This window comes from Arvicola amphibius, chromosome 12, assembly GCF_903992535.2.
Source record: "Arvicola amphibius chromosome 12, mArvAmp1.2, whole genome shotgun sequence".
Taxonomy (NCBI): domain Eukaryota; kingdom Metazoa; phylum Chordata; class Mammalia; order Rodentia; family Cricetidae; genus Arvicola; species Arvicola amphibius.
Window position 1 is genome coordinate 42,844,158 of NC_052058.2, and position 19,000 is coordinate 42,863,157.

At 48.1% G+C, this 19,000-nt stretch overlaps 1 protein-coding gene across 2 annotated transcripts in view; it reads left to right on the top strand.

Annotated features, from left to right (window-relative positions):
* LOC119827622 (ubiquitin-conjugating enzyme E2 E2) overlaps positions 1–9,831 on the top strand; it is a 268,294-nt gene extending 258,463 nt beyond the window's left edge. For both annotated transcript variants that reach the window (XM_038349445.1, XM_038349446.1), the window contains exon 6: positions 9,067–9,831. In XM_038349445.1, coding sequence (XP_038205373.1) covers positions 9,067–9,164 — 98 coding nt within the window. In that variant the 3' untranslated portion in view covers positions 9,165–9,831. The remainder of the gene's footprint in view (positions 1–9,066) is intronic.
* Positions 9,832–19,000: the final 9,169 nt, after the last annotated feature.

The window sequence follows — 19,000 nt, forward strand, 5'->3', positions numbered from 1 at the left end:
AAAATGAGGGCAGTTTTTAAGGCCTTTTGGGAAATATTGCTTAACTGTGCCTGGAATTGCTACCCGCAGCTTTGTAGCAGGTGTCGTTGTCTGTGCTGAACTCCAGGTCAGCTCTCCACAACACACTCTATAGTTGAAAACACATTGATTAAATGTGCTAAAACAGACTTGAAGAACTCTTCAAAGTTTTAGAACTATATATATCGTGTGTATGTTCATCTGTGTATTCAAGTTTGTGTGTGCATACATGTAGGAGCCAGGGTTGGTGTCAAATGTCTTCCTCTGTCTCTCTCCACCCATTCTTTTGAGGCAGTATTTCTTACTGAAACCGGAACTCACTGCTTCAGCTCTCTTGGCAGGCCAGAAGCTCCAGGGCTCCTTCTGGGTCCCCTTAGATCACAGGCACGCAACTTCTCTCCCCCTGGCTTTGTATTAGTGCATTAGTACCAGCCTGCCCACGTGGTTATGGTTATGTAGCAAACGCTTTACCAGCTGAACTATCTCCCAGCCCCTGAAAGTATCTTTTGAGGCACGTGTTTTCACCATTTACTGGGCAGCCTCAAGAGGCGTTCCTCTGGAGCTGGTTTCCTTCTCCCTCACTGCCCCCACCACCCTGCCAATTCTTGCTTTTCCCATCCCTGGACAATGTCCAGCAGATCCTCCACTGTTCCAGTCACTTCCCGCTCTCCGAAGGTCAATCAGGTCTGTCTTAAAACCATCCCATGCCCAACTAAAATCATTTCCTCCTCCCTCTGCGTGACTCTCAGATGCCAACCCTTACTCTTCAAGGCCTGACTCCTCAGGGCTGGGAGCTGGGGATTGTGCTGATGGTGTCCCTGAGCCCACCTTCTCACAGTTACCGTGCTCCTTGCGTCTTCCACAAACCTGTCATGACCTGCATGCCTTCTGGTGACAGGGTCAGAGGCCACTTCACATCAGGGAGTTTCACGCTCCCTTCCCAGTTCTTTGGTGCTCAAGACTGGGTACTGACTCAAGCTCCTTGGCCACGCCCTCCCCAGTGATGTTCTGGTAAATGCTTGACAGCGCAGGGGTAGGCACTGAGGGTGTGACGTGCCTGTGTGTTGTTGGTTGTTTTTACTCTTTTCCCTTTTGGGAGCCCACTACTCAGCTCCCAAATAAATCACATTGAAGCTTATTGTTACCTATAAATGCCTTGCCTTAACTTTGCTTGTTTCTTGCCAGCTTTTCTTAAATTATCTTTTGCCTCTGGACTTTTATCTTCTCCTATTTCTGTATACCTTTCCTTACGTCCTACCCCGTGGCTTGCTGTGTAACCGGGTGGCTGGCCCCTGGAGTCCTCCTCTGACTCCTGGATCTCCTCTTCCCAGATTTCTCCTCCTATATGTTCTGTCTGCCTGCCAGCCCCACCTACAGTTTCTCCTACCTATTGGCTGTTCAGCTCTTTATTAAACCAATCAGCTGTTTTAGGCAGACATAACAAATCTCTAACTAATATTCCACAACACCTGTGTGTGTGTAATCATAATATGAATCCATCATCTACAAACAAGAACACACTGTGCAGTGTTCTTCATACAGGTCCCGTGTGGTCAAACAATTTTTCCAGAAAGCTTGAGCTGGTTTTTCCTTCACTTTTTGTCTGCTTTCATCCTATGGTTATGGTTTGCAAATGAATACAGTGTCATTTTCTTTTAAGAAATGAGACAGAGGGAAGCACAGGAGGACATGGGAGCCTGCCCATTAGTGCCAGCCCCTCCCTTGTTCAGACATAGGCCTCTCACCCATGATGCTGTTTTCTGCTCTTGCAGTTACTGCAGTGGACTGCATTCTGAAACTATTAAAACTCCAGAAATAAGCAGATCACACATTTTAAATTCCGTGCTGTTCTTAGTAGCAAGATAAGACCTCACGAACTATCTGTGCTATGAAGGCTTCCCGACCCTTAGCCATCAGTGACTGCTGTCACTGTCAGGTCAACTGTCATTTGCCAGACTCACACCCAGGCAGTCCTTATTCTGCTTAGTAACAGTACTGAAGCATGAGCTGTCAGGGAAGGCCTGGGCAATGGACAAGGAAGGCGGTGTGAACGCTGGCTGCTGTATCTGCGGCCACCTTGTCAGCGTACATAGAAACAGGAATGTGTGTAGGCTTTGGGCCCATCCTGTTTCCGGCTTCCCCTGCCTGTCTCAGAGGTGAGGGGAGACTCCTACAGTAGAGTTCAAGTCTTGTGCAATTGGAATGTAAGGCGTCCGGGCACACAGCGCACCTGCAATGTGCTCTGCACTGTCAGCCTGCAGCTCATCCCTTCTTAAGCCTAGGATGGGCAGTCAGCAAAGCAATGGATCAGGTCCAGTCTGTAGCGTATGCCAATTTCAAGCTGCCAACATGATCCTTATTGAATGCACGGTTTAAACAAGGTGTCCAGAGTCATGCTGGATCTCCCACTATGCCGGTAAATGCAGAAGATGTGCTCAATTATAATAACAAAGGGCGGGGAAACAATGGAGAGGTGTAGGCTTTATTACCCTTGTCTTTAATATCATTGTAAGTGTATGTAATTTTACTTTTAATAGTGGCTGAGTTTGAATCCCTACAAAGTTCAGAATTGGTGGGCAGATAGACTTGAGAGCACACTACCCTCCCCCACGGCTGTCTCTTACCAGAAGTCTCTTCACCCTGGAGTGTCCTCTGCCTGCCAATGGCCTCCCGACACACAAGCAAGACAGCAGTGACCACGCAGGCTGCATCCAGGAGAAAATCAGCGTGCGGGCCAGCTGCCCTGCAGCTCACCCGACTCAGCCTCAGCCAGGGACCACACTCAACAGTTGCCTTCCTGCCAACACCCTCTGCGAGCTTGCCACAGGTGCCGCTCCACCCCCACCCCTGGAAAGTCATCTTTTCACAGAAGCCAGGAGACAGGGCACCCCCACAGCAGCCAACACCTTACACCAAAGGCTGGCGCTCCCTGCTGGTATGATAAAGACTTCTAGAGTCAGCTGACTGAGACAGGCCATCTTCCTCCTAATTAGTCCCAAAAGGAAACATTACTCTCTGTAGAACATGGGATACTTGATCCCTCTTTTACTTTTAGCATCCTTAACCCTTAACTAATGACAGCACATCTTGCTAGATGTACACAGTTTTATTTCATATTGTCAGCTTTAAATCTAGTTTGAGCATGTCTTCCATTTAACTAAAATCCCTTTCTCCCTGATGTGGCTTGACTCTCAAGTACCCACTGGAGATTTGTGGTTAAGGCTTGTTCCCCAGCCCGAGGGCCTGCTGGGAGGTGGTAGAACAGCTAGGACTTGGGACATGTCTTAGGGTCCATGGGTGCCTGTCCCCTTCCTCTTTCCTTTACTCACCAGAGTAAAGTCCCTTGAGCAGTTCCTCCACCCTCCACCTTTCTTCTGCCATGATAAACTGAGCCAACACAGGCCCAGAGCAGCACGGCCAAACTGAAGCCTCTGAAGTTGGGACCATCTCTTAAAGCTTGTTTTGCTCAGGTGTTTTGCAGCAACTGAAAGCTCACAAACTCCTTAGAACACTCTTTATGTTGCAGACAGGCACATATAAAACACATCTCAAGAGAATCTTTCTGCTTTCCGTTAGATGCGTAATTAGTGGTGTAGTTCCCCCAACATACAGATGATCCCAGCTTTGTCTGATAGCAGCTTGGTCCTTAGCTGGTTTAACTGGCAGAGCAGAGGAAAGCCGGTCTGCCAGAGCCATGCAGCCTTCTACAGATGGACAGGAGTCTTGCAGCCCTGAGGTGGAAGAACTTGAATTGCCCCGAATGTGGTCTCATCAAGGCTCTGAAAGGTCACAGAAGTAAAGGCAGCAGGTTTGTAGAGGCTCACCCAACCAGTACACCTCCAACAACAGTGCGTATTCCAACAGGAGCCAGGGAAGCAACAGGCGAGGGTTGTGGGGGAGCCCAGTGATGCAAAGTGTTTGTCTAGTGTGTGCACGGTCCGGGGTTGGGACTGGAAGAGAGGTTGCTTTGAAAGGGGGCTGGTGAAATGACTGCTAAGTCTAACGGCCCACGTTCAGTCCCCAGGACCCACAGGATGAAAAGAGAACCAAACCCTGTAGGCTGTCCTCTGACCTCCAGACGTGTGTGTGTGTGTGTGTGTGTGTGTGTGCGCGCGCGCGCGCGCGCGCACATGCACGCGCACAAATGTAGTAAATAATAATAAAAAAATAAAGTGTGCATCCAGATCTGCTGAGCAGCTTTGTGTCTGAGTGGAGATGGCCATCGTAAACATGACATCACACCAGAAAAGACTAGAGAATGATTTACTGCTTTCACCATGTACAAGCTTTAGCCTGTACGTGGCAGGTGATCTCAGAACTGGGTTAAAGGACAAGAGATGCTCAGGGACCATCTCCTCTCACATAGTGCAGCTGGCCAGCTCAGGGACCACCTCCTTCTCCTACATAGCGTGATTGGCCAGCGTTGTCCTGAGACAGACATCAGGGTTTATTTGATTGAACCCGGCGCAGTGTGCAATTGGAATCAATGAACAGCCTGAGGCAAAGTTAAATGTTGCCATCCTAATACGAACTTCTGTGATACAAGAAGAAGTAGGAAACTTGGGGGTTCAAGATCTCAGTAAACCCTGCAGTCTTATTACGGTGTTGTGTGGTGTGTGTTTACAGTATAGTGGTTTCGTTTCTTAGCACTGCCAGCTGCTCCACAGCCCCTCTGCATACTTAACTAGAAACTCGTGTCCAGACGATGTTAGATCCACGTGTGCCAGTGCAGGTTACTGTGGGTGGAGATGGTGCTGTCCAGTCAGCGGGCTTTTCTTCTCTTCCCATACTGATAGGAAGGTGAGGGCTACTCCGCTCTGAGTCGGTGACAGGAAAGTGTTAGCGAGGCTGTCCCACGCACCAAAGCTCCGGCTTTTGCCCTAATGTTTCTGTATCCTTTTCTTGCGTCTCCCAGTCACTGGAGGTGCGGCTCCCAGCCAGATGCATTGGTCCTTAGCAAGTCCACTCTGTGAGTGTCAGACTCCACAGCAGACATTAGTAAGACCTATTTTGTTCCCAAGTCTTCTTGAATGCGGGGCAGCTACTCTTTCTGCTCACATGAGCACTTGTGTAAATACGAGTGTAGTCATTTCTGAGTTAGGGGTATAACTTGGTGATAGACTGTTTGCCAGGCATGAACAAGGCCTTGACTCCAATCTCCAGCGCCACCAAGTATGGCAAAAACAAAAAGATGATAGTTGCAAGCCTTCCCCTGTGTGTTCCGTCTTATCCTTGGTTTTCAGCCCCGTGTCCTACTTAGGACACTTACCACACTTAAAAAGTCGTGTGTGTTTATTAGATGTGACAGTGACCAGTGTGATCCTGGCATGCCGCATACTCAGGAATGAAAAACTGAAGGAGACCTTTGACTTCTGAGTCTTCCAAAGGCCGAAGCAGACACTGGCTAAGACGAAAGCTGAACTTCAGTTCTTTTCGCATACAGTGTGTAACTTGGTAAAGTACAGAGGACACAGCAGGCAGCTTCTAGAAAATGGAGTGCAGATGAGGAGCAGACGCCAGAGAGGTAGATCTCAGGCAGCATCAGGGCAGACCCAAAGCCATCAAGGACAGGTACTTTTTTTCCTATCAGAATGGGAAAAAATAGTAATTAGTAATAGCTGGTAGGAATGTTTCAGAAAGAGTACACTTTCTTCCTCTCATTGAAAGGCAGTCAACAATATTTGCTCAAAGCTTAAAATGTTCACCCTCTAGTCCCCATTGTGTCTTGGGCATGCCTGCCCTCCCGGGATCCTCCAGATGGGAACAGCAGCTCTTTTGTATTTCTTTGTCTGCTTGGTTCAGTTCCATTTGGAGTTTTGTGTCTTTGAGCAATCTTTCTCTGAAGCCCAGGGTAGCCTTGAATTCATGCTCTTCCTGCCTCAGCTGCCTGTGTTCTGGGATCAGAGATATGTGCCACCATGCCTGGCTTATAGTGTTAGTCCTCATGGCAAAGAGAATCAAATGTGATCAGCGGAGAATGGGAGCAGTGTTGACAATGGGGAGGAGTGTGCCTGTGGCTAGGAAAGATGGCAGGCGTGACCTGCGGCACCACCTGGGAAACACAGCTCCACAGCACCACGACAGAGGAAGGGAGAAGCCACAGAGCATCTGTCATGAGATCCCCATAGCATGGGGCTAAGCATCCGTCCACTGAGACAGGAGGGGTGTGACCTACTTCATATTTCTTCATGTTTGATTTTATTATGGTACACATCTATTACCGATGTGGGATTCCCATCTGTATGCTGTGAATATGTTTTATTGCCATTGGTTAATAACGAATCTGCTCTGGACCTATAGACAGAGCAGAATAGAGCAAGGCAGGAAATCCAAACAGAGGTGTAGAGAGTATTCAGAGTCAAAGAGACGCTATGTAGCTGCTGAAGGAGACAGGCACGCAGGAACCTTGCCTGTGAACCACGAGCCTCGTGGTAAAATGTAAAATAATAGAAATGGAGCCGGGCGGTGGTGGCGCACGCCTTTAATCCCAGCACTGGGGAGGCAGAGGCAGGCGGATCTCTGTGAGTTCGAGACCAGCCTGGTCTACAAGAGCTAGCTCCAGGACAGGCTCTAAAGCTGCAGAGAAACCCTGTCTCGAAAAACAAAAAACAAACAAAAAAAATAGAAATGGGTTAATTTAAGATATAAGAACTAGCTAGCAATGCGCCTAAGTGATTGGCCAAGCAGTGTTGTAATTAATACAGTTTCTGTGTAATTATTTCGAGTCTGGGCAGCCGGGAAACAAGCGAGCAGCCTCCGTCTACATATTACTAGTTAATTTTACAAAAGCTTTAAACACACTAAAACCAGGCTAGTTCTGTGCAGGATGCAAAAGTGAAGTCTTTGTCAGTCCATCCACACAAAGCCTCCAGAGACTTCGAGGGAATGCAGTGTTGACTGCATGGGTGAGGGCAACCGGAGAAGCAATGGGCATAGCAGTCTAGTGGCCACACGGAGACACAGTGAAGAAACAAGGAAAGACTCGGGTTAGAAAGAACTGCCACGTCACAGGCTCTGACTTGCAGGAAGTCTGCAGAGAGGACAGACTTCCTTTTCTGCGGAGGGCGCAGGACAGCATGCTCCTCGCTTTCCAACTTGTGTGAGACAAAGTCTCACATTGTTCACCACTGCGTGTGCCAGGCTAGCTCTCCCCTGTGTATGCCAGGCTAACTCTCCCCTGTGTATGCCAGGCTAACTCTCCCCTGTGTATGCCAGGCCAGCTCTCCCTTGTGTATGCCAGGCTAGCTCTCCACTGTGTATGCCAGGCTAGCTCTCCACTGCATGTGCCAGGCTAGCTCTCCCCTGTGTATGCCAGCTAGCTCTCCCCTATGTATGCCAGGCTAGCTCTCCACTGCACATGCCAGGCTAGCTCTCCACTATTCAAAGTAGCTAAATTTCAATTAATCCACTATTAAGTTTTGTAGAGGAAAAAAAACTGATAGATTAAAAAAACAGATTAATGATGGTTTGGGAAAATTGTAACTATCTTTAAAAAAAATACAGTAATGAGAGCGAATTCCTGTTCAGAGCAAATTGTTCCAGAGTCACTCCTTGAACTACTAAAGCCTGTGAGACTATTCGTAGTTAAAGACGAGGAAAAATAGCGTCCTGACTCCTCTTTAGCCACTTTGACACTGCAGATCTTTGACTCAGCTATCTTGGGTCCTTTCAACCCTCAGACCATTTAACCTCAGGAGTGACTTAAGAGATGCTCAGGGGTTCACTTCCTAACACTCTCATAGTGGCTCACGACTGTCTGTACATCACTCAGCTGGAGCATCCATGGGATGGACCAAGTATGTCACTAATACAGGTTCTGTAGAACGAAGCTCGTGTCCCGAGTCCTGCGTGTCGGGACTCTGAGCTTTGCACTGTGAACTGCCGAGTTCTGGAACATGTCATTAATCCAAGGCAGAGAAATGTGGCACCAGCTGCACTTCTGCCCCCACCCGTGGTACCTGCTCTCAACTTAGAGATCATGTTTTCAAGAAGTGCCGTGGCCAGTCTGCACTAGGTCATGTCTGTGGGTTGTGACTCCTGGCGGGGCTGGCTTGAAGAGGTAGCTTCCATGATGTGAGAGCAAGGAGAAGGGTCACAGAAGAACAGAGCAAGCCCAGAGACTTCTGTGACCCTACAGATGTCAGACTCAGCCTCTTCCAGGGTCTTGGTTGAGGGGACATCTGAGCTTAGGGGTGTGACCTGATCCTCCCATGGTATCTGTGAGCCTTGCTAGCTCACGGGCGGTGCTGACCACAGGTGTCTTCCACACACTCTACTTGTAGTCTAGATGTAGCGTCAGCCCCTGCTGCCTTTCCCCCTCTTAGTCCCTTTGTGGGTAGCTGCCAGGAAAAACCCACATTTTCAACACAAATATAAGGGAAATAAAATTCAAGAGAAAGAAAGAAATTAGAGAATTAGAACAATCTGGGTGGAAAATGGAAACTCCAGAAAGTTCTTGGTGCTTTGAAATTGGACTTTTTTTTCCCAATAAACACCGAGGCTCCTGTCCCACGCCCTGTGGCCAAGGGCAGCCCTCTGGCTCCAGGCCCTCCTCTTTCTCCTTCCTCCCATCAGCCTTGTGAGATCGGTGCAATGAGTTTGTTAAGCTGTTACGAGTATTTCTATAGTAATGAGCCACGTGGACTTTGATTGGCAGAGGCCTTCTTTCTCCTGTTTTGTTTGAGGTTAGCTGTGCCCATACTGTGGAACAGGAAAGGCAGGGTCTGAGAGTCACTGCTGTGTTGCTAAGCCCATGTCAAAATGGCCAACCTGTCTGATCCACCTCCCAGGAAATCTCCCCTGGACTCTGCCGCCCCCTCCCACAACCCAGCTGCACTTCCCCAGGGCACAAGAGCAGGGCAGCAGCCTGGGAAGTGTGTGAGGACAGGGAGAACATGAAACTTGTCAAGAACGTGACTTGTGTGCCCTGTGGTGACGCACCAGTGTGGGCATTAGAGCCTCCCGCGCCCTAAACTTGGACCACCGTGCAGGGCCCTCTCCTGATGTCACGCTGCTGTTTACTGACTCCTGCCTCTGCCTCTCTTACAGCCGACCCTCTGGTGGGCAGCATTGCCACACAGTACATGACCAACAGAGCCGAGCACGACCGGATGGCCAGACAGTGGACCAAGCGGTACGCCACCTAGGGGCCTCCATGTGCCAGCTGTGTGCAAGCACATTCACCAAGTGCATCAATAGCCCGCCTGCCCTCCAGACCTCCGTTCTGTTTCCTGTTTTTATTAAATTTTGAACTGTTTTGTGATGGTATGTCATTTGTCCCTCCTCCTTCCCACCCTCACCCTCCTCCCCTTCTCTCTGGCCCTCTTTTCTCCCTTTTATTCTGTTAACTTGAAAGATTTGGGATTCCCCCACTGCAGTGTGGATGGGAGCTTCTGTTTTAAGTGCAAACCATGTCAGATCTGTGCTAGTAAGAGCTTTCCTACAAAGCTTTGTATTGCTGTGTGGTTTGGGGTTTTTTGTTGTTGTTGTTTTGTTTTATCTTTTTTTTTTCTTTTATGTGCTCTTCAGAAAAACACACATTCAGAATTATATCTCGTTTCTACTTAAAGGTAGTGCTTAGGGTTAATTTTTTGTACTGAAGTCTTTATTGGTGGGTGCATGCTACTGGGAACAAGGTTTTGTACAAAAGGTCCAATCAGAATCACTGTGCATTACTGAGACCCTGTTTATCACAAGCCTTCTGTCCCCCACGCAGAAGACTGTTAGACTGAACAAAATAATATGTATTTTGATTTACTTAAGTGCTTGTAAATTTCTTAGGGACCTGCCACTGTTGACTGTGGATCGGTTGATGTACACTTGTATTATTAATGCCTCAATAAATCACTGTGGCGGATCAATGCCCTTCTGCACCGGCCTTTGCTTTGTGTGCTTGTGACCCCAATAGCCGCACAGGCACCGAGGCCTCCCCTCCTCAGTCCCTTCATTTCCTGTCTCCTTCCCTCCTCCCTCGGAGTGCTAAGGCTCTTTGTGGTGGAGCTGCTGATTAGCATGTGGGGTCTCTCCAGCTGCCTGGTGATTTCACGGTCATTTCAGACCCTGCCCTCCTTCTTTCTGTTACAGCCATCTTTATTCAGCAGTGACAATATGACTGTACTAACAGCCTGCTTGTGAACGTGCGTGCTGAGCCGGTGATGCGCCCAGTCGCTTTCAAGTTCATCCGTTTCTGTTTCCTGGCGTAGTTCGCACTTGCTGTGTGGCCTTCTTTTGTTCTGCTTTTCCCTCCATGATTCTGGTGGCAGCAAACCCTCTGTGTGTGTCATGGTCACACAGTCAGTGGCATGCACAGTGGCTCAACATTCAGGGGCTGTCAGTATGCTGCCAGAGACAGCCGGAGCCGTGATCCGTGCTGGTTTGGCACTGCTACGCACGTGGTTTTAGGTTCTTCTACTGGAACTTCTACCAATGGGCACACTGCACTCACTAACACCTTTACAGGTAAGTGGTGTAACTAATGAAGCCCTATAGCCCTGACTGCTTCACACTTTAAATGTCTGTCGTAAAAGATGCTGATTTTGCTAGTCTTTTTTTTTTTTTTTTTTTTTTTGGTTTTTCGAGACAGGGTTTCCCTGTTTCCCTGTAGTTTCTAGAGCCTGTCCTGGAACTAGCTCTTGTAGACCAGGCTGGCCTCGAACTCAGAGATCCGCCTGCCTCTGCCTCCCGAGTGCTGGGATTAAAGGCGTGCGCCACCACCGCCCGGCCTTGATTTTGCTAGTCTTAAGTGGTTAAGATTTCTTAAGAAATTTAAATATTTGAAATGATAATTTTTAAAATGTGTTTTATGCATGTTTTACCTGCATGCGTGTCTGTGTACCAAGTACATGCAGTACCCAGGGAGGCCAGAGAAGGATTTCCTGTCCCCTGGAGCTGGTTGTGAGCTGCCAGGTGGTTGCTGGGAACTGGAGCTGGGCCATCTAGAAAAGTAGCCCGAGCTCTCAGCCACTGAGATCTCTCTCCAGTGCTTTGAAATGATATGCTTAAAGCAAAGCACTCGCGGGTGTTTTTTAAGATGTATTTCTGTTTGTGTGCATGTGGTGTGTGTGTGTGTGTGTGTGTGTGTGTGTATGTGTCCACCAAGGCCAGAAGAAGGTGCTGGAGCCCCTAGAGTTACAGACAGCTGTGAGCTGCCCAATATGGGAACAGCAGCAAGCACTCTGATGGCTCAACTCTATCTCCGATCCTTTCTTTCTCTTTTTCATAATGACTCGAGCATACCTGAGCCTGCCCCAGGATCCCAGAACCGTGCGATCTCTTCTGGATTGTGTCACTTCTGTAACTAGCAAGAGGGGCCACAGAGGGCGCTCCAGCTCTTACAGTCCTCCACCCAGCAGCAGTACCCACCTATGGCTCTTGGGTTTGCCAGTCCCCACACAGGCCAGGTCAAGGGACTAGGCCAAGTGCTGTGTCAGCTCTTTCTTTACGATAAAGCACTTAGAATTGGCGCACTACAAGAATAATCCTTTTTTTCAGTTGCCAAGAAAGATTTATTGCTCTACAAACTCTCCATGCATGTTTATTTTTACTTTAGATTTAAAAACTCAGGCATAAAAACATTGAGCTTTGTAAAATCTGTTTTATTGAGTTTTTGCACTGATTACGGCAGACCATGCCATGGCTTGCACAGAGAGTGTTTGCACTGCTCACCCAGCTGAGAATGTCAGCTCCATCTGACACATATTTTAAATAACACACTAACACAGCACTCCACATTCCCTACCTGCCCTGACTCACGTTACTTGACAATGCATGGTGAAGGTGCAGAGACAGCTCAGTGCTCAGTACCACACAGGACCTGGGTTCTGTTCCTAGAACCTTCATGCAGCGCACAACTGACTATAACTCCAACCCCACGGGACCCAACTCCCCATCTTCCAACTTCTGTAGAGACCCAATGCCACACACACAAGCAAATAAAAAATAATAATTTTTAAAGAAAAAAATGTTGCCAGGCAATGGTGGCGCGTGCCTTTAATCCCAGCACTCAGGAGGCAGAGGTAGGCAGATCTCTTTGGGTTCGAGGCCAGCCTGGTCACCAAGAGTTAGTTCCAGAACAGCCAGGGCTACAGAGAAAACTTGTCTCAAAAAAAAGAAAGAGAGAGGGGGGGGAGGGAGGGAGGGAGGGAGGAAGGGAGGGAGGGAGGGAGGGAGGGAGGGAGGAAAGAAAAGAAAGAGGAAGGAGAAGAAGAGAATGTTATTTCAGAGGCAGAAATTAAGACAATTCTCATAGGAAATCCTGTCCCAAGCATGTTTGCTTGTCTAGAAACCATTTCAGGCTTATGCCGATTGGATATGAAGAGACTATAAAACACATCTCATCTTTGTGAGCTCTGAATACTTCATGTCAAACACATCTACTTTGCTCTCAACATGTGAAAGCTAGGGAGACTCCAGAGATAGCCACACACTCTTAGGAGATCCCATTGAGTCCGAACTCCAGATAACAGGGTAATGTAGTCACAGTAGGTGAAGCAATCCCAGGAAGCACTGTGAACGGTTTATAAAATGACTTTGGAGGGAGTTGGGCACCCAAAGTACTAGAGAGTCTTGGTGACAAACACAGACGCAATATCTCAAAAGTGTAAGGATGGTTTTGTTCCGTAAATCTGTGAAATTTCCCAGACTACTGGCAGTTGGTTTTTACATGTGTTACATTTTAATGTTGGCAGATCCTCAGTCATTGACAAAGTAGTCTGAGGTGTTTATTGATCCTAAGTCATTCAGAAGATTGTGGCCTTAATGTGTGGACACACAAAATCTACAGAGTGGTCTTCTGTCCTGTGGGAAAGCCATTGAGGTACAATTGCAGAAATAGTTCATCTTGAAATCTGTGGATTAGACCCGGCCACTCAAACATGCCAGGCAAGCACCCTATCACCGAGTCTCATCCTGGTCTTAGGTTCTGTCCCTTTGATAAAACACCAAAAGCTACTTGGAGAGGAAAGAATTTATCTCATCGCACGGCTAACAGCCCATCCGGAAGGGAAGTCAGCGCAGGAACTGCAGGCCGGAACTGAAGCAAAGGCCATGGAGGAACACCGCTCACTGCCTTGGTCCCCTGGCTCGCTCAGTTTGCTTTCTTACACACCCCAGCCCTACTTCTCCCAGGGATAGCACTGCCCACAGCAAGCGGGGCCATCCACATCAATCATCCATCAAGGAGAATGAATCTTCATTAGCCCCTCCCTCTTCAGAAGAGGAGACCGATTGGAAGAGCCAGAAGACGTGGATGGCACCAAGGAAACAGTATCTTCCAATAGGACTGATGTACACATGAACTCGCTGAGACTGTAAGAAGGCCTGAACAGGTTCAAGCCGGATGGGGTCCCAGCACTGGAAGGGAGAAGTGGACATGAGCCCTATCCCTAACCAAGAAGCTGTCTCCAAAGTTTCAAATGCTTACAAAGGAGTCTCACTGAGTAGATTCCCTATATACCCAGCAGGAGATGGGCAACACAGAAACGAACTCAGTGGTATTTTTGTAGATTTTCTGTCTCATATTTCCTTAGATTTTTTTTTAATCTTACTATTCTGCTTGTATATTGTTTCCCAATTGTGTGTGTGTGCGTGTGTGCGTGTGTGTGTGTGTGTGTGTGTGTTGTGCTTTTTCCTTGTTTTTGTTCAGTTCCGGTTTGTTTATTGGTTGGTTTTATTTGCTGTTTATTTCTAAAGAAAGAGGAAGAAGGCATGGAGTTGAACAGGTGGGGAAGATCCGGGAGGAGACAGAGAGGAAACCATGAAGAGAGTATATTATATGAAGAAATGTATTTTCAATCAAAATAAGATTGTAGGCCAATCTTATTTTCTCAGTTGAGGTCCCCTCTTCTCAGATGACCCCAGCCAATAAGTTAACAGCAACAACAAAAGCAACCAGGACAGCCCACAGCCCTTTTGAACTTTCTGCTTTAAGACAGGGATTTGCTAAACTGCCCAGCATTCTGATTCTAAGCACATGCCTCCTGGCTCAATTCCTAATCCTAAAGTCAGGTGAGGGGATTAAGCCAGTTGCAATGTCTTTCATATTGCAAACATGGATGAAACTTTGTGTGCTTTTTGTGAATGAGTAATTCAAAGCATAACCTGCCTTTTTGAAGGTTTATTAAAAAAATAGGCATTCTCTCAGCTGTTTATAAATAAGTCCACATGATCAGAACCAACCCAAACCATTTCAGAATGCTCTTGTGACAGCTGTTCTTGGTTGCAAAACTGACCACATCTGGAATTAACTAAAACCCGCAAATGGAAGTACACACCTGGGAGGGATTTTTGCTTAACTTGAAGTGGGAAGGTCCAGTTCTAATCTGGATCTTTGAGAGGGGAAGACACACCTTTAAATTCTATGTTTTGAGGTGTGAAGACCCACCTCTCATCTGGGCCAGGCCTTCTGCTGGAAGCCTCTCTAAGGACATGGAAGAAGGAAGCTTTGCCCTTTGCCTGTGTCTGCTGGAAGCCTCTCTAAGGACATGGAAGAAGGAAGCTTTGCCCTTTGCCTGTGTCTGCTGGAAGCCTCTCTAAGGACATGGAAGAAGGAAGCTTTGCCCTTTGCCTGTGTCTGCTGGAAGCCTCTCTAAGGACATGGAAGAAGGAAGCTTTGCCCTTTGCCTGTGTCTGCTGGAAGCCTCTCTAAGGACATTGAAGAAGGAAGCTTTGCCGTTTGCCTGTGTCTGCTTTCGCTTTGCTAGGAAGTCCATTCCTTCACCGGCATAGAGTCTCCTTCAGGATTCCAGCCTACACTGAAGACCAGCTTAGACATCCAGACTCCTGGCCTGAGCAACTACTGGATTCTTGGATCTTCATTCATAGGCAGCCATTGTTGAATTAGCTGGACCACAGCCTGTAAGTCATGCTAATAAATCCCCTTTCTACATATAAAGAGATTCATTGTATAAGTTCTGTTATTCTAGAGAACCCTGACTAATATAGCCATGTCTCGGGAGCTTTCTGTGCTGGCTGTATGACCGATTTGGGGGAACCTTACCCAACAACCAGGGCAGCTTTTGGTGCCGTGTGACAACCTTTGATCCCACTCTGCAATGGCAGCGCATCTACCTTTACAGACTAGGTAGGAGGTCAGAGTTTGCAGCAACAGTCACACCCTGGAGTCTTCTGAAAGAATCTGCTGAGCTCTGCTGACAGAATGGCAGATGCCTTCTGCAAGTTGCCTCAGCGCACAAAAAAATGCAACAGGAGTTTCCTTAATCCCTGGTGCAGGCACAGCACTCTGGAACAGGGAGAGGTCATGGTCACAGTCTGGGACAGCTGCCAGCCTCCGTGCTGAAATCGCCCAGCAGTAAGCTGAGCCTGTTCTTGTCTGCTCAGGACGACAAACTAATAAATGAAAGAGGTTGCTACTGCGACAGTGCTGACCTGCTGCACGCCACCAGACAGCCCCCAAGCGCTGGGGTTTACAAGCTCTGACCAGCCAAGCCAGCTGCAAGACTTCTGATGGGAATCCCCAGGAGCTGGTCTGAGCCCCTGAGAGCCCCAACTCCCTGCAACCAGCACAGCCCAAGCATGACGCTGCACTTCTCCTTAGATGTAAAGCACATGCCTCAACCAAAGAATTCCGTGTGTGTGTGTGTGTGTGTGTGTGTGTGTGTGTGTGTGTGTGTGTGTAAAATAGTAATGAGGAAGCGGTCATGAAGTTGAGAGGAGATGAAATGGTACAGGAATATTTGGAGGAAGGTGAATGTGAAGGAAACGATATAAGCATAGTTTTCACGTATGAAATTCTCAAAAAGAAACATTAAGATGTACTCAGCAAGAGAGTGAAGGAGAGAGAGTTGATTCCTGAGTGAACACTAGGTCAGCAGAGGTCAAGGAAAGTCACAAATGAGCTGTTTAAGAAGAATGAAAAAAAAAGACATTTTTCTAAAGAATGAGCTTTTTTTTCCCACAGGGATATTATTTGTGCTAAGAATTTGAGAGTGTATTTGAGGGAAGATGAACAGAGAACTATAATTCTAAGACAAAATCTATAAATAATAAATAATCCCTCCTACTCACCCTCTTATTTTTTCTTTCTTTTTATTTATTCTCATCTCCCTCCCGACCCCAAAAAAGTAGAATAACATTTAAGAAGGGAAAAAAGCAGGTGGGGGAGGAGAGAAAGGGGAAATCTCATCGTAGAAGCTGCAGTATGGCACAGGGAGTCACACAGTAAACCCCTTTATCTGCACATCTTTGCTTGCGAGTGTCCATCACAGAGAATCGTTGGTCTGGTTCAAGGCCCCTGTTCTTTGCTACACCGTTGATGCTGAGCCCTCACTGGGACTCTTCCTGGACATCCCATTGCTGCCCTGAGTCATGGAGACCCTGAGTCCTGGGTCTGTGAAACCACCTCCCCCACTACGGGCCCCACCACGCTCCAGCACATCACAGAATCAGAGATGGGGTGGGTGTTGGGGTGGGCCAACACTACCACCCACCGGCTTATGAACAGAACCACAGGAGTTACTGAGCACATGGACCACCAAACCAGGTAGTTGTGCTGGCTACTTCTATATCAAGTTGACACCAGCTACAATCGAGGGAACCTTGATTGGAAAAATGCCACACTGATAGGCCTATGGAAAACCTGGGGTGCATTTTCTGGATTAATGATTGATGATGGAGCCCTGATGTCTATGGGCACTGCACCCCTGGGCTGAGAGCCGTGGAAGGTATAAAGAAGCAGGCTGAGGAAGCCACGAGGAACGAGTCAGTAGGCAGCACTCGTTCCGTGGTCTCTGCTTCCTGCCTCACCTCCCTGGATGATCGATAGCTACAAAATGAAATAACCCTTTTCCTCATCAAGTTGCTCCGCTCGTGGTATTTCATTACAGCAGCAGAAACCAGAACTAAGACAAAACAGTTTCCTGGTGCCCTTCTGGTAGTTTGCTGCATAAAAAGGAAGTGGTCTCAGTGCCTGGTACTTCACAATCCCTCCATGCTTCCTAGGAGCCTCCTGTGAAGAGATCACGCTCTGCTCTGACCCAGACTGGGGCTATGCTGAGCTGCTCAGACCAGCACATTGGCAGAGATAGCCTATGCCCATCTCAAGCCCTGGTGGCTAGGGTTGTGCACTCCCCCATTTTAAAGACCCCACCCCCTGCCCTGAGAGTGAACCCAGATCAGCCTACTAGAAGATGACATGAGCCGCGTGGAGAAGAACTGGGACCATTCTAAGTCAATCATTCTGCCAGTGTGGTGCAACCAGCCACACGCCAAGGAAATTCCCGGTTCTTACACTTGGTTGGAGCACTAAGCGGTATTGTAAGCCAGTCCAAGTGGGTCGGTCACACAGAAATAACCAACTCAAGTACAGAAGAGGATTCTGATCAAGGGGAGAGGGCAAACTCTAGGTCTCAGCCTTGGCTCCCTCTTTCTCTTCTCTCTAATTACTGTATAGCTGTTCCAGCTGTGAGCGTGTCACCACGGGCAACAGTGAGACCGCTAGCTGCAAGAAAAATACCGGGTGTTTTCCAGTGTGCTGAGGCCAAGAGTGCCAGGACACTCACCAGGCACAAGGTGCAGCCACTGGGTACGTCCCCACCTCCTCAGAAAGGCTCATATTGGGGTCCTAGTCAGAAGGGATGCATGTATCCTGGAAAGGAATGATGCTTGGAGAAGTTAGTGTGTGGAGGAGAAGGCAAGACTGGAGCCGAGCCTTGCAGGTAAACTCTTAGCTTACTAACTACCCATCCTGCCTGGAATGCCCAGATGGCGTTTTAACACTTCCTAGTTAGAGCTGGGGACAGAGCACATACCAGCCAATGTTCTGCCCCCACTACCCCCCAAGCCCAAAATGTTTATTTCTCAGCTATTCTGTAATCCTGATGAAAATAAAAAAGGCCACAAGTGGAAGAAATGCTCTGAGAAGTATGGGAGGGCGGAACAAGTGGCGTTTGGGGTGCAGTCCAGAGGACACCTGAGGTCGAGGAGCAAAAGCCCAGGGAACTGTGGGGATTTGAATGAAAAATGTCTCCCCAGGGCCTCATGCGTTTGGACCTTTGTCCCCTGTTGGTGGCACTGTTTAGGGGCGCTATAGAATCTAAATGAGGTAGTCTTGCTGGAGGAAGTACACCCTTCGGGACAGGCTTTGAGGTTATAACCACCACACTTCCTGACCTCTCTCTGCTTCCTGTGTGCCTGGGAAATGTGATCTGTTCCTACCTCTGCTGCCATAACATGCCTCCCTGTCGTGCCACGCCTCCCTGCCGTGCTAACCTCTCCTCTGGAACCTCTGCCCAAACAAACCCTTTTTCCCAACAGTTGCAACTAAAACAGGAACGGTCTAGACTAGAGTGAACCACACTCCAGGGTCATCCCTACTTCTCAGTGCTCAGGGGCACTGCTTGCAGCTGATCTGAACCTAAGAAACATACACACAGGTGGGGCAGTGGTGGTGCACACCTTTAATCCCAGCACTCAGGAGGCAGAGGCAGGCGGATCTCTGTGAGTCCGAGGCCAGCCTGGTCTACAAGAGCTAGTTCCAGGACAGGCTCCAAAGCTACAAAGAAAGCCTGTCTCGGGGGGAGAGAGGAGAGAGAGAGAGAGGGGGGGGAGGGAGGAGGGGGGGAGGGAGGAGGAGGAGGAGGAGGAGGAGGAGGAGGAGGAGAAGAAATATACACACATACCCTGATGATCAATAGCAGTGGGCCCTAAGGAGCAGCCAATGCCAGAGGCACTAGGAAAATGGTTCTGTTTTCTCTTATTTGTTTTTATGGTGCTATGAAGTCAGTATGTGTGGTGTTGACACTGTGTTAAGGATATAGGTGACGCCAGTATATGTGCTTTGATGCTGTGGCTAAGTATATAGCTGTTTCTTATGTTACCGCCTGTATTTATCTATATGTAAATTATTTCAAATTAAAAAATTAAGATGAAAAGAATAGATCAAAAACAAGCCTTCGGACCAGCAAAATGACTCAGCCTGTCAACCTTTGATCCTCAGAACCTACATACATGTGGGAGAGAACTGACT